This window comes from Portunus trituberculatus, chromosome 47, assembly GCF_017591435.1.
Source record: "Portunus trituberculatus isolate SZX2019 chromosome 47, ASM1759143v1, whole genome shotgun sequence".
In the NCBI taxonomy this organism is placed as follows: domain Eukaryota; kingdom Metazoa; phylum Arthropoda; class Malacostraca; order Decapoda; family Portunidae; genus Portunus; species Portunus trituberculatus.
Window position 1 is genome coordinate 7085342 of NC_059301.1, and position 12604 is coordinate 7097945.

A 12604-nucleotide genomic window follows, 5' to 3' on the forward strand; every position below is an offset into this window, starting at 1 on the left:
GGGAGGCAGATTCAAAGCTGTAAAGAATGTAATTTGTTTATTATATTATTGTTATAGGAAGAACTAAGCTGTAGATTGCTGAGTCACCGTGGCCCAGATATTCATGCCAAGGAGGTCATCTCTATCACTGAAAAGGTAAGTCTCAGATTGTAGTTTTCCTTCTTTTATACAGAGGGATTCATTGCATACACTTATTTTAAGGGGATGTTTATTGATTCTGTAAAAAAATTATGAAAATTTTCAAACTTTGTGTGCTTCACCCAACCTGGGTGACCAGTTGCCAGATGCATAATGCCAGGTGATGGTGGATTTAGATTTAAATGAATTGGCATTTAAATACCTTCTCTGCTAATGCATCACTTGATCATCTAAGCTTTGTTTTCTTTGTATTTCTTTAGTTTTTCGCACATGTTGTCAGCTAGTTACAAACATAGCTTATGTAATATATTATAATGTGATAATAACATAGTTTTGTGTGAAGAAAGAGAATTGTCTTTAGAGGGCAGGCTGTGACTGCTCCTTTGAGTTGTTAGACACAAAGGGAAAGATTCAGCGAAATCACAACTAGCTTTAAAGGAAGGTTCACAGCACTCCCTGAACTAGTGCTATTAGACCTTGCTGGGAGTAAATTATTGTTTCAGTAGGTATCCACTACTTCCTCCTTACATTCTTATGATCAGTTAATAATCAGATAAATGAGCTCTGACATTGGAAAATGAGTGAGTGGGTAAAAAGGATAATGATTGGATAATCAAATTATTGGATAGCGAACCATTGAATAGCGAGGGAATTTAATTTAATATTCTCTCTCTCTCTCTCTCTCTCTCTCTCTCTCTCTCTCTCTCTCTCTCTCTCTCTCTCTTGAAGAGTAGCTGAGTAATAGCAGTAAGTAGAAAGTAAAGGTAAGTAGCTCTGGAATAACCATGAGTTACAACAGTCAGACAATATCTGTTACATGTGATTCCATTCTGGAGCTGTTCTATTTTATTTTGTTTGGACGCCAGTGCTTTATATTAAAATGGCTAGATTTAAAGTGATAATTGTTCCTTTGACACTACATATTTATATATAGTCTTGATTTGTACATCTTTAACCTTTAATGTACGGTGATTGTTTCGCGACAATTGTAGCGTCACATGTGGAGAGGCGGGGACCATTCTGGGAATTGTGATTTTTTCATGCCAAATTTTTGAATCTCTCCCCCTCACTATTGGTCCTGGGTCAAGTGGAGGTATCTGGCATCTTTTCTTGCTCACCTCCTTGAGCCTTGAGACATATGTTCCTTCACAATAGGTCATCTTTTCCCATTTTGAGGCGACATCTGGCAACCCCCGTGACCCGGAGGGAGGAAACGGTACTCTGAGTGATGTTATGTCAGTGTTACTCGGTAGTGACATTGAGGACAATGATGAAAATGAAGACGGTGGTTTTTTTATTGAGACAGAAGAAAGTGAAGACTCCAGTAGTGATTCTGATAGTGATCTGGGAGACAGAGACCAACCCTCACAGCGACGTTCATAAACCTCCTCACGTACTCCCCTCGAGCAATATGCTGGTGTGTGTCACCCACGGTTGCCTCCACAGGACTGTGCTTGTTGGCTGTCATGTGAATCCCATTGCTAATAAGAGTTGCCAGATTCCAATTATTATAGAAATCCACAATACTTGTAATATGTAGTTTCTTTTTCTTTTTCTGCTTTGCACATCGTTTCATATATCTGAGTTTGCATTTTCATGACGTGAAAGTGCAAAAGTTCCTACTCTTACATCAAATTCAAATGCCCAAAAGGAGAGAGAGAGAGAGAGAGAGAGAGAGCACTTGCGCTATGCTATTGGAGCTTGGGGGTATTTCTTAGCGGCGGGTTCTGCCACGAGTTTGGGGAGAATTTTTTTTTCCGCTGTAACAGATGGAAAGTAAATCAACTCCCCGTACTTTAAGGGTTAATGCTCTGCCACTGAAAAATCTTTGGTTTCTGAAAGAATGTTACATTATGATTTGAAAAGAATGTTTATGGTACAGTCAACAAAATAAGTTTCATGTATTTATGCAGATTAGGTTTTTATTTACTCATGAGGACAATAGTCATGGATTCTCAGTCTGTTTGGCAACTTTAACTGGTATGATACATCACTAGATGTGTTATGAAATCATAGGATATCTACCAATCAGAGTACAAAAAATTATTACACTTATGGTGGTGTTAAATGTATATCTACCATCAGCCAACATAATCATTTTCATTTAATGTCCACATTTTCCTATTTAGAGTGGGGTTGGATGGGCAATGACTGCTTTCCACAACTGGTGATCTTGTACCATATGTTCTATTCCCAACAAATTCATATCCTCCGTCACACACCCCCTCAACCTTTTCTCTGGCCTTCCTACTGGCCATCGGTCTCCAACCATCACCTCTTCCTTGCTCAGCGCTCCTCCCACCCGCCCTTCTCATGTGTCTGAACCATCTCAGTCTTCTCTTTCTCAGCTCAACAGAGAGACCTTTAACTCCACACATTTCTGCTACCTCACTGCTGGACCTCGTGTCTTTGCCACCTCACTCCTGTCTTGTATCTCAGCATCCTGTGGTCACAGCTACATGTCAATCTGATTGTCAGTGTCCATGTTTCTGCTCCATACAGAAGAGTAGATCTGACACAGTCTTCTTATACCCTTCCCCTGATCATCAGTTATATGTGGCAATTTACTGATAAATGGCAATTTCTCGTCGTCTTTGTGCAGCTGCTACTCTCGCCTTTACTGCTCTCTCTGCACCTGCTTCACAGTTTAACATACCTCCTAAGTAGCAGAATTGTTGTACCTCCTCCTCCAACACACCTCCATTTACCTTCAACCCAACATTCTCATCATCACCGCCACCACCACTACCTTCCTTCCTACCGCACACATCTTGGACATACAAAGTTCCATGTCCCTCTGAGGTTTCTTAGACCTGAGCATTGGTGGTGACACCATTTGTTACACATAGTACACAATGCTGAGTTTGCTCCCACTCCTCTTCCACAAAATCCACATGGCCATCTTCGTAACTGAATTCTTTTTCTAGCTTCATTTCCGGTCAACATTAGTTTTGTCTTCTCCATGTTTATTTTCAATCCCGTCTGCTCCATTCCTTCCTTCCACCTATTAAACATGCCAGCCAGCATTAACAAAATACAGTGGTACCTTGAAATATGAGCTACATGAGATATGAGTTATTTGAGATATGAGGTATGATTTGGTCCTTTTTATTATTATTTTTTATTATTATTATTATTATTATTATTATTATTATTATAGATACAAGCCGTGCTTGGGAATGCTGCTACTAGTTGGTGGCTTTGCACATCATTTCAACCTCAGCTGAACTAGTATCTATGTGTTTCCTGCAGATCTCATGCACTGTGATTGTTCTTTCATGATTTTCACAATATTTACTTACCTTTCTTAAAAAAAAGTAAATTTACATTTAATATTTACATGTGAATGGTTCCTTCATCCCTTTTTCCTTCCCTCCATCCCTTCTCCACTGTCTGTCTCCAAGATAAGAACAGTAAATAAACTTGCTTTTGCTTTCATTTTATATATTTTTATGCATTGATGAAGTATACATGTGTACATAACTGAAAAGGCAAAACAAATTTCTCCTATCTTGCCTACCTTCTCTACACATGTTTATCACCAAGGAGGGGAAAATGTAAACAAACCTCACCTGCAGCAGTGATTCAACCTCTATCCCCCCCAACTTCATTTATTCTATGAATAATGTTTATAGAATGGTTAAGGAGCTGTTATGTGATTATTAGAGCAGCTAGTCATCTGTGGGTGGCTATATTTGTACGCTCCAGCTGATCAACAGATGCAAATGAGGGTGGGAATGCAGTAGGGTAATGTCCCATGGAATGCACTCCTCCGAGATAACCATACTTTATAAAAGTAGTTTATCTATTTATCTCTTCTGCTATGTTTTTATTACATTTCTATACAGTATTTATTATTTTTCTTTCTTAAATACACATAAAAAATAGTGGTGGTCTTTTTGGGGAGGCTGAAGCGAATAAATGGTATTAAAATGCATTTCAATGGGAAAAATTATTTTGATACGAGTTCTGTCACGGAATAAATTAAACTCGTATCTCGAGGTAGCACTATATATTCACATTATTCATATAATTCCTTTCAATACTGAATGCAGGACACTTTGTTCTCTGTAGATACCATTTGCAACACTTGTTTAATGGTCACATACATATTTTGAACACTATATAAATGTGTGTGTGAGTTGTAACTCGTGCTAATCTACCATCCAGAGCTGGTTCCTGCCAATTTTAATATACATATCTTGAACAATATTGAAATACTCTTGTCTCAACCAACAGTAAGCTGCTTTTGCATTATACTATGAATTTGTGGACCTACCTTTCCCTTCCTTAAGTATTTCAAATTTTCTGTCTATTGTTGGGCAGGTGACTGGTGTATTTGAAGGAAATGTGTTGTGGCTTCAAGGACCTCAGCCCACCTCACAGCCTCTCCTGGACTCCCATGGCAGCGTCCTGCTTTGGAATGGAGACATCTTGGCTGGACACACGGTAAATTGGATTTAACTCTTAAGCTGAAATCAAGAGCCTTACATGTAGATGTTGTAGATTTTAAGATTCTATTATTTTTGTAGGTTCCCTGTGACATGAGTGACACTCAGTATGTGGCAGAGCAACTTGCCTTGGGACAGCTGGAGCAAGTGCTGTCATTCCTAGCTGGCATCAAAGGTCCCTGGGCCCTTGTTTACTTCCACCGTCCCTCCAAAAAACTGTACTTTGGTAGGGATGTATTTGGTCGTCACAGCTTGTTGTGGCAGCCACCCTCACATTCGCTACCCTGGCTGCGTGTAACCTCGGTGTGGCAGCAGTGTAGCCAGATGCAAGAAGTGATGGCTTATGGTCTCTACACCATAGATTTTTCTTCTGTAACCTTGGATGAGGGATTTAAAATAGATCTGGTGCCTTGGTCACACTTATCAGTGGATGATCTGCCTTCACTTCACCCAGCAATAGAAGTGAAACAGCAGGTAAAACTAGGATCAGGCTTGAAGCACTCTCTCAATATGAGTCTGCCTTCCATGGCCATCCTTGAGCAGTTAAATAGTTTGCCATCCACAATGGAACATCACAACCTGGAGGCCTTCAGTGCTGTCCTGGGAAGTAATGTTGAGCAGCTCATGGAGGTTCTGATCCAAGCAGTGCAGCGGAGGGTAGACAAGTGCCCACCCTGCTGTCAATTCTGTACTGCCTCACCCAGCCTCTGCCACCATTCTAGGATTGCTGTGTTGTTCTCTGGAGGTTTGGATTCTGCTATGCTTGCCCTCCTTCTTGACTTCTGCATACCAAAGGAAGAGAGTATTGATTTGCTGAATGTTGCTTTTCCTACTAGAGTATATTCTAATAATAATGCTAAGGGTAAGATTAAGCCAAAGCACAAGCCAAGCAATCATGTACCATCTTCTGTGAGCTTTGAGGTTCCAGACAGAATTGCTGGCAGGGAATGTTGGCAGCAACTGCAGCAGCTCAGACCCCATAGAGACTGGAATTTTGTGCAGGTAATTATCTGTTTATGTTTCTTTTATCTTAAACTACTAATGTTATGGTGCATGAATCTGTTAATGAAATAGAAAAGGCCATGCCATCCTATACAGTCTGTACAGTGAAGACTCAATATTTGAACCTAATTTGTTCCAAATGGCTGTTCGAGTATCAAAAAGTTTCACTATCGATACCTATAAATCAGGTAATTCGTTCTAATTTTAGCAAAATCTAAGTTTATAAAAATTTCTATGTAATTTTGTTATAATTTTGATTTGTATATACTCTTAAGTAAAGGCTGGTGATGGATAACATAGAAGAAGAGGGGAAAAGAGTGGGGAGGAAGAGGGAAATTATTTGTCGGAGGACAAGTCACCATCCGTGGAAACATCTGGTGCGATTCCTCTGAACCCATTAGTGGAAGGCTATGGCTCACTAACACCTGTATTCTCACTATATTCCTTATTTTCACCACTCTTTGGTCCATTATAATTTTCTAAATGAGAAACTACCGACAACGTAGAAGAATGTAATTTTTCTTATGACTGCGGGAGGATTAGGGATGTGCACCAGTATCCGCTATACTGGAATACTGGGATTTTGCTTAGGTATTACCAGTAATACTAGTATCAGAACAGAACAATGGCAGCAGTGGGGAGGGAGAGGTCAGAGCTTTGTTTACAACCATGTGTGTGGGCGTTCGATTACCAGATATTTTCACCACTAGTAAACCTTTAGTGTTAATGTAAGTTTATAAATGAAAAATGTTATTCTGATGACCGTGGCAGCACAACTAGCAGAGGGGGGGAGAGAGAGGCCAGGGAGCCTTTGTTTACAACCATACGTGTGGATGTTTGACTATAAGGTATTTTTTTTAGTATTAAATCAAACTTTTGCATTGAATATTGAAAAGTTTTACTATTAAGACGCTTGAGTATTGAGTCTCCACTGTATGTGTTTCTTAAGTGGAAAAATATTTGAGAATACATGAATCATACCTATATTTAATCGCAGACGGTGCAGAAACAGTTTACTGAGTGTAGGATGGGTCTTTGATCTATAAAGGATAAGTAAGGATAGAGGCATATGCTGTAGCTGTGTGTATAGCCTGGATGCTCTTATTTAATTTTTGGTAGATTGTGTCCCTTGCCAGAAAACATAGAGACACTGACTTCCTGGATACCACAGTGTATCCTTCTCAGGTTTCTACAAGTATACATTTATCACTCAATTTGAAGAAAAGATGCACAGCTGACTGAGCTGGGCACTGAGTTCTTTATCCTAGATTTAATGTGGGCCTGTGAATTCATAGCCAGGCAAGCTAACCATGAAATTACAGAGGCACTTAGGTATTGCACAAGTCAGATAGGAATATGTTGTGTATTGGCACTAAACTTGTTCAGTCTTGCCTTTTACCTTGCTGTAGTTTTATGTGACTGCATGATGATCAAATTAGAAATGAGTTTTTTTGTGTCTATTACTACATATAAAAATAAAAATTATTACTATAAGATAAAAATGAGTTTTTTGTTATGACTATTGCTACAATGCCAGTACATTCAGTGACAAATTCAACATTGCATACTTCCCTCAAAAACTATAATGCTGAGAAAGGAGCAAACAGAACCCCACAGGCACTGTGCTCACACAGGTGCCAGTATATGATCCTCATGACCTGCCACCTACACTTGCATTTCTTGAGGGATGTGTCTGTAGTTGAAGAGTTGATAAGGATGCCACAGTTTTGTGGAAATTTAAGAACCTTACTCTACACTGCTGGTCAGAGCAGAAGGCGCAATACCTGTGACATCCTGTGAGGGAGATTAATGACACAAAATATATTTCAATGAGGGTATTCACCTAAACTAGTAATTGATAGGGTGCCCTTGTGCCTTCTTGAATCACCCAGGTGGTGGAGATACTGAGTGTCAATATTGTCCCATATGTCCTGAAAAGTGGCTTGGAGATGTGGGAGGGAAGAGGTATCTCTTTCCTTTAGCTTCAGTTTTATGTACGCCCAGAGATTTTCTATAGGGTTAAGGTCTGGCGAATTTGCGGGCCAAGGTTTTAAAAGGCTGACATTGCAGAATTCAAACCAATCAACAATTAACTTTGCTGTGCACCATCTTGCATGAAGGTGCAGGTAGTCCTTGATTTATATAGTAGATGTGCCCCCCCCCCCCCAAATGGCCCCATGTTTACCATGACTGCCCCACACTACAGACCATGGCAGCCTCAGGTTTTTTTTTTTTTTTTTTTTTTTTACCCGCAAGATGGTTTTAAATTATACTTGTTAATAGAGCATCTTATACTAAGACAGATTTTATTAATAAATCAGTCGCTACCCAATCCCTCCTCCTTCCTCACCCAGTGATAGGAACTGTACCACGTAGTACCGCACACGAGTGCTTACTTTTAATCACCACAATAATGTTATCATGTAATGTTTATCAGTAAATTGCATACTCGTTGATACAATCTGTCTTACATGTAAGATTGCAAAACATAATACAGTAATACTCCACTTAATGAACAGGATAGGGGGTGTCAAAGCTGTTTGTAGAGTGCGGTCTGAAGAAGCTTGTTATCGATTGTTGTTTTTCTTTGAGAAGAACCTCATAGCACGTCATTGTTTCCATGACCCCTCTGATGACGGCGGTGCTTCTTTCAATATTTGGGTAATTTTCTTTGAGAATTTTCATTGACTGCGCCAACAAGTCCATACATTCAGACAAGTTGGCTGCTGTGAGGGCTCTCTTGGGCATATCACTGCCAGCTGGAGATGTAGAAGGGTGCTTGGGAGCCATAGTAAACACTGGGCACGAGAGAGGGAGATGTTACCACAACGCGTAGGTGAACAATAAGGCTGGTTGGCGCGCGGCCAGGGTGAGAGGGATGCGGGTGGTGGGAAACAGCTAGCTAGTGACTCCTTGTGGCTACATTTCTGAACCAAATCGCCGCACAAATTTTAACTTTCTTGAAACTGTATAATTCTGAGGAATTCGTACAATGTGATGAATAACCCCTATTTTTGGACACCGTATCTTGAAACCGTATAATTCTGAGGAATTCGTACAATGTGATGAATAATCCCTATTTTTGGACACCGTATAACTCTGAATTCATATAAAGGAAATTCATATAAATCGAGGACTACCTGTATCAGCATTGCACTTTTCCATACACTCATCTAACTCATCTCTAATTAGCTCAAAGTAGTTATTTTGGTTCATATGAACATTCTTTGGCAAAAACACTAATTTTCAAAGACCATAGTAAGAAAAACAACCCCACACCATCAAAGAATCTGGGTTTTAATGTGGGTGTTGTGTAGTGTGGATAATAACGGTTACTACCGGGTCTGCGGTACACACGGTTTCTCTGGTTGTCTATAACCTGAAAGCTTGCCTCATCTGACCAAAGTACCCTACGCCACTTACCTAAGTCCCAATCTTTGTGCTGAGACACAAAGTGCAAGCCTACTATTACAGTGACCATATGTGAAGCAAGGTTTTGAAACTGCACGGCAACTCTAGGATCACATGTCGCCTTTCACACATCTCTGCACAGTTCTTTCAATCACCCCAACCAGCAAAGAGGGTTCCTGACCTTAATTTCCTTGCTGTGTATGCGAGGGTTGGCCTCAAGCTGTCTTTGAATAATGTTCAGAGTTATCTAGCTCAAACTGTGCTTACGCTCTTCAGGTTTGTAAGGTGGTAGTGAAGCATCTCTTCCTCCCTTACAATAAATTTTGGTCCAACGTTGAACGGTTCTGAGAGCTATACCAGTGTTCGTGGCAATTTCTTAATTTGACTTATTCTCCCTCACTAAGGCACAAATGACTGAGATTTGGGCCTTACTAATTAGTATCCTAGGTCCCTTAATAGGTAGTAACAGAGCACAATGGTAAGCTCATGCATCCACAAAAAGGGACCGTGAGGGGGGGTGAAAGAAAATTCAAATTCAAGCACATGAACCACAGGTGAACGTTGACTAAGTAAACATATCATCTACTTTGACTACTAAAGCTGCAGAGTTGTCAGATAGCAATATACAGTGAATCTCGCCTTATGTTTAAGAGTTAAGAAGGGATGAATGAAATTTGGTCAGAATGGAAGTTGTGGTCCTTTTCGTGCCTTCCTCTCTGACCAGCAGTGTATATATTAATTGTAATTGTATAAGTGATGCTGTTCATTTGATGGAATTATTCTCAGAATAAGCAGACTATCCTCCCATTTTAGGTGCTCATACTGGTATAGACAAATACTTGGCCAATATCCATCACTTGTCTCTTCTCATAACTGGAGAAGAGGAAGAAGAAAATACATTGACTTGGAAATAGGGCATATAGATAAATATTGAAGTTCCAAATCATGAATGTGAGCAATGAAGCAATTTCATGAATAAGTGTTGTCATGATAAAAAAAAAAACATCTTTTTTCAGCACATCTAACCATAAGGTTACTCCTATCCTCCTCAGATTGATGTGACGAGTGAGGAGCTGTGCCTAGAGAGGGAGAGGATCATCCGACACCTTGTAGCTCCTCTGTCTTCTGTCCTTGACGACAGTATTGGCTGTGCCCTTTGGTTTGCTGGTCGAGGTGAAGGATCAGTTAAGGGTTGTCCCTATGTTTCACCTGCACGGGTGAGTATGTTTACTGAAATTGTAGTATACATACTTAACGGTACTTTGTTATCCGGTAAATTCACAGTTACGGTGTTTGGTAATTACTACCCTCGATTCTATTTATGGTAAGAAAAATTCACAGATGCGGTATCAGCTCGTGTTTTGTTTACACCATACTGTAGCACCACTATGCTGCGCAGTCACCACAACAATCAGCCTCTTCCCATGTTTCTCATTGAACACAAGTGAAGTCCTTACGGCATGTTTTTTTGTGGATATTATGAGTAAGGGCTGAAATCCCTACTGTCCCTTAGCCTCAGGAGGGACATCTGATAGAATACGTGGCGAGTGAAAGGTAAATAAAGATATTTTGTCTTTTGCGCTGTACTTTACATTGACTATTTTCATGTATTTTCATGTCAGTAGGGGTGAATTTTGACATGCTGGAACACATCCCCTATTATTGCATGTTACAATGAGTTCGGTATATGGTAATTTCGATTTATGGTAAGGTTTTCAGGAGTGCATATGCATCGTATAATGAGGACTTACTGTATAACAAATATACCAAGGGCTGCCTGTGTTATGCCTGTACATGTCCTTCAGGTACTGCTTTGTGGTCAAGGTGCAGATGAGCAGCTTGGGGGGTATTCACGCCATCGGGGACGTTTTGGTACAGGAGGCTGGTCATCTCTTCTGGAGGAGATAAAGATGGAAGTTGCTCGTATTCACACCAGGAACTTGGGTCGAGACAACCGTATCTTGGCCCATCATGGCCGAGCCCCACGGTGAGTAAAGTGAGAGTATGGGAATGATGTTGTTAAGGATCTTATTATGCTGGATCTATCACTTGCTTAGTGAAATTTGTGAAGCAGCAATGACAGTCCTATTGAGTATATGTGTGAGATATGTCTGCCATATACTGTATGTTGTTATTTAAGATGGAAGACAAGCCATGTACAAATAGAAGTAGATTATGTATGTGTACCATAGTGAGGCATACATTGGGACAAGGTAGAAAGGCAAGAAGGCTATGTGTAATGGATACAGCATTGGAAATATGGAGTGGAGAGTTGATGAAAAGATAGAAGGGAAAAAAGGGTGATATTGAAGGTCCTGTGAAAATGAAGGACCATTTTCAAAGATGAATGGATAGAATAAAAAAAAAAAAAAAAAAAAAAGTTGCTAGTAGAAGGCTTAAAAAAGCAAGAGTGGTTATTCAGGTAGATTAGAGAAGTAGAAGCTCTCCTGCTGTAGCCAGCTCCTATAATAAATGGATATTTATCATGGAAGGAATGAGGGATCATTATCAAAATATGGGGACAAAAAACAATGTTTGAGTAAACAGTACCATAAGACTTCTTTTATACTTTGACCAATGAAGAAAGTAAGATAAGAAAATGGTATTAGTCTTTTTGGTCATTTATCAATGTACACTTTACTCTCTTAGGTCTGTACCTTGTATATAGATCATTCCTGTAATTTTTCAGTTATTTCAATCCTGTTTTGTCAGTCTATTTTTTCTTCTCAAATAACTAATTCTGAAAACACTTCACAATTCCATGCTTTTTCTTCCAAGTCATGTATCAGTGTTTGCTTGATAATACTGTCCATTAAATCTTGCTATAGATTGTATACATTTTCTGTCTGCATTTGTGAGTGATCCTATAACTGGCTCAATTTTCACAACCCTCATTTTTCTTATTCTTATTCTCCATATTTGTATAATACTGTTGCTATATGGGGTGTCTAGTGAGTTGAAGTACATACTTCAAGATTTGATAGTTCAAGTACTGTATTTGACAGCATATAGGACACACCTTTTTCTAAAAATTTTTTATAAAAACCACTCTGCGTCTAATATGTGAAGTTAAGACCTCCTGTTGGCTAATCTCTCTGACACTCACTAACCTAGCTTATGATCAATACCTCTACCTATGCTAACTGCATGCAGCATTATTTTATTGCTGGTATTATTATTATTATTATTATTATTATTATTATTATTATTATTATTATTATTATTATTATTATTATTATTATTATTACTATTATTATTATTACTATTACTACCATTATTATTACTTTAAAACTATTATCGTAAAGATGAAAGCAATATAACTTATGAGGCTATGATGCATATTTATAAATATAAACTGATAGGAATGCTGACTCGATGCCATCTGATGATGAGTAATGACAAGTTCATGATCATAACTAAACATATCAATACCCTCACTGTATATGGAAGCAGGAGGAAAAAGATCAAGCTACACAATCTTCTACAAACTTAAAGTGGTGTAGATTAAGCAAAAGAGCATGGATATACAGCAACAGCTAGGGCTTTTGAGTTATCTCCTATTGAAAAAATTATACATGTCTGGCAATAGTAAGAAAACCAAC

General features: G+C 39.1%; 1 protein-coding gene across 4 annotated transcripts in view; it reads left to right on the forward strand.

The window, feature by feature from the left end:
- Positions 1-12604, forward strand: part of LOC123498004 (asparagine synthetase domain-containing protein 1-like) — a 68818-nt gene that overhangs the window by 7861 nt on the left and 48353 nt on the right. For all 4 annotated transcript variants that reach the window (XR_006672611.1, XR_006672612.1, XM_045245077.1 and 1 more), the window contains exons 3-7: positions 58-135; positions 4465-4587; positions 4671-5591; positions 10055-10219; positions 10808-10989. Coding sequence is in view for 2 of the 4 variants with exons in the window: in XM_045245077.1 (XP_045101012.1) it covers positions 58-135; positions 4465-4587; positions 4671-5591; positions 10055-10219; positions 10808-10989 (1469 nt within the window). In the remaining 2 variants the exon portion in view is untranslated. The remainder of the gene's footprint in view (positions 1-57; positions 136-4464; positions 4588-4670; positions 5592-10054; positions 10220-10807; positions 10990-12604) is intronic.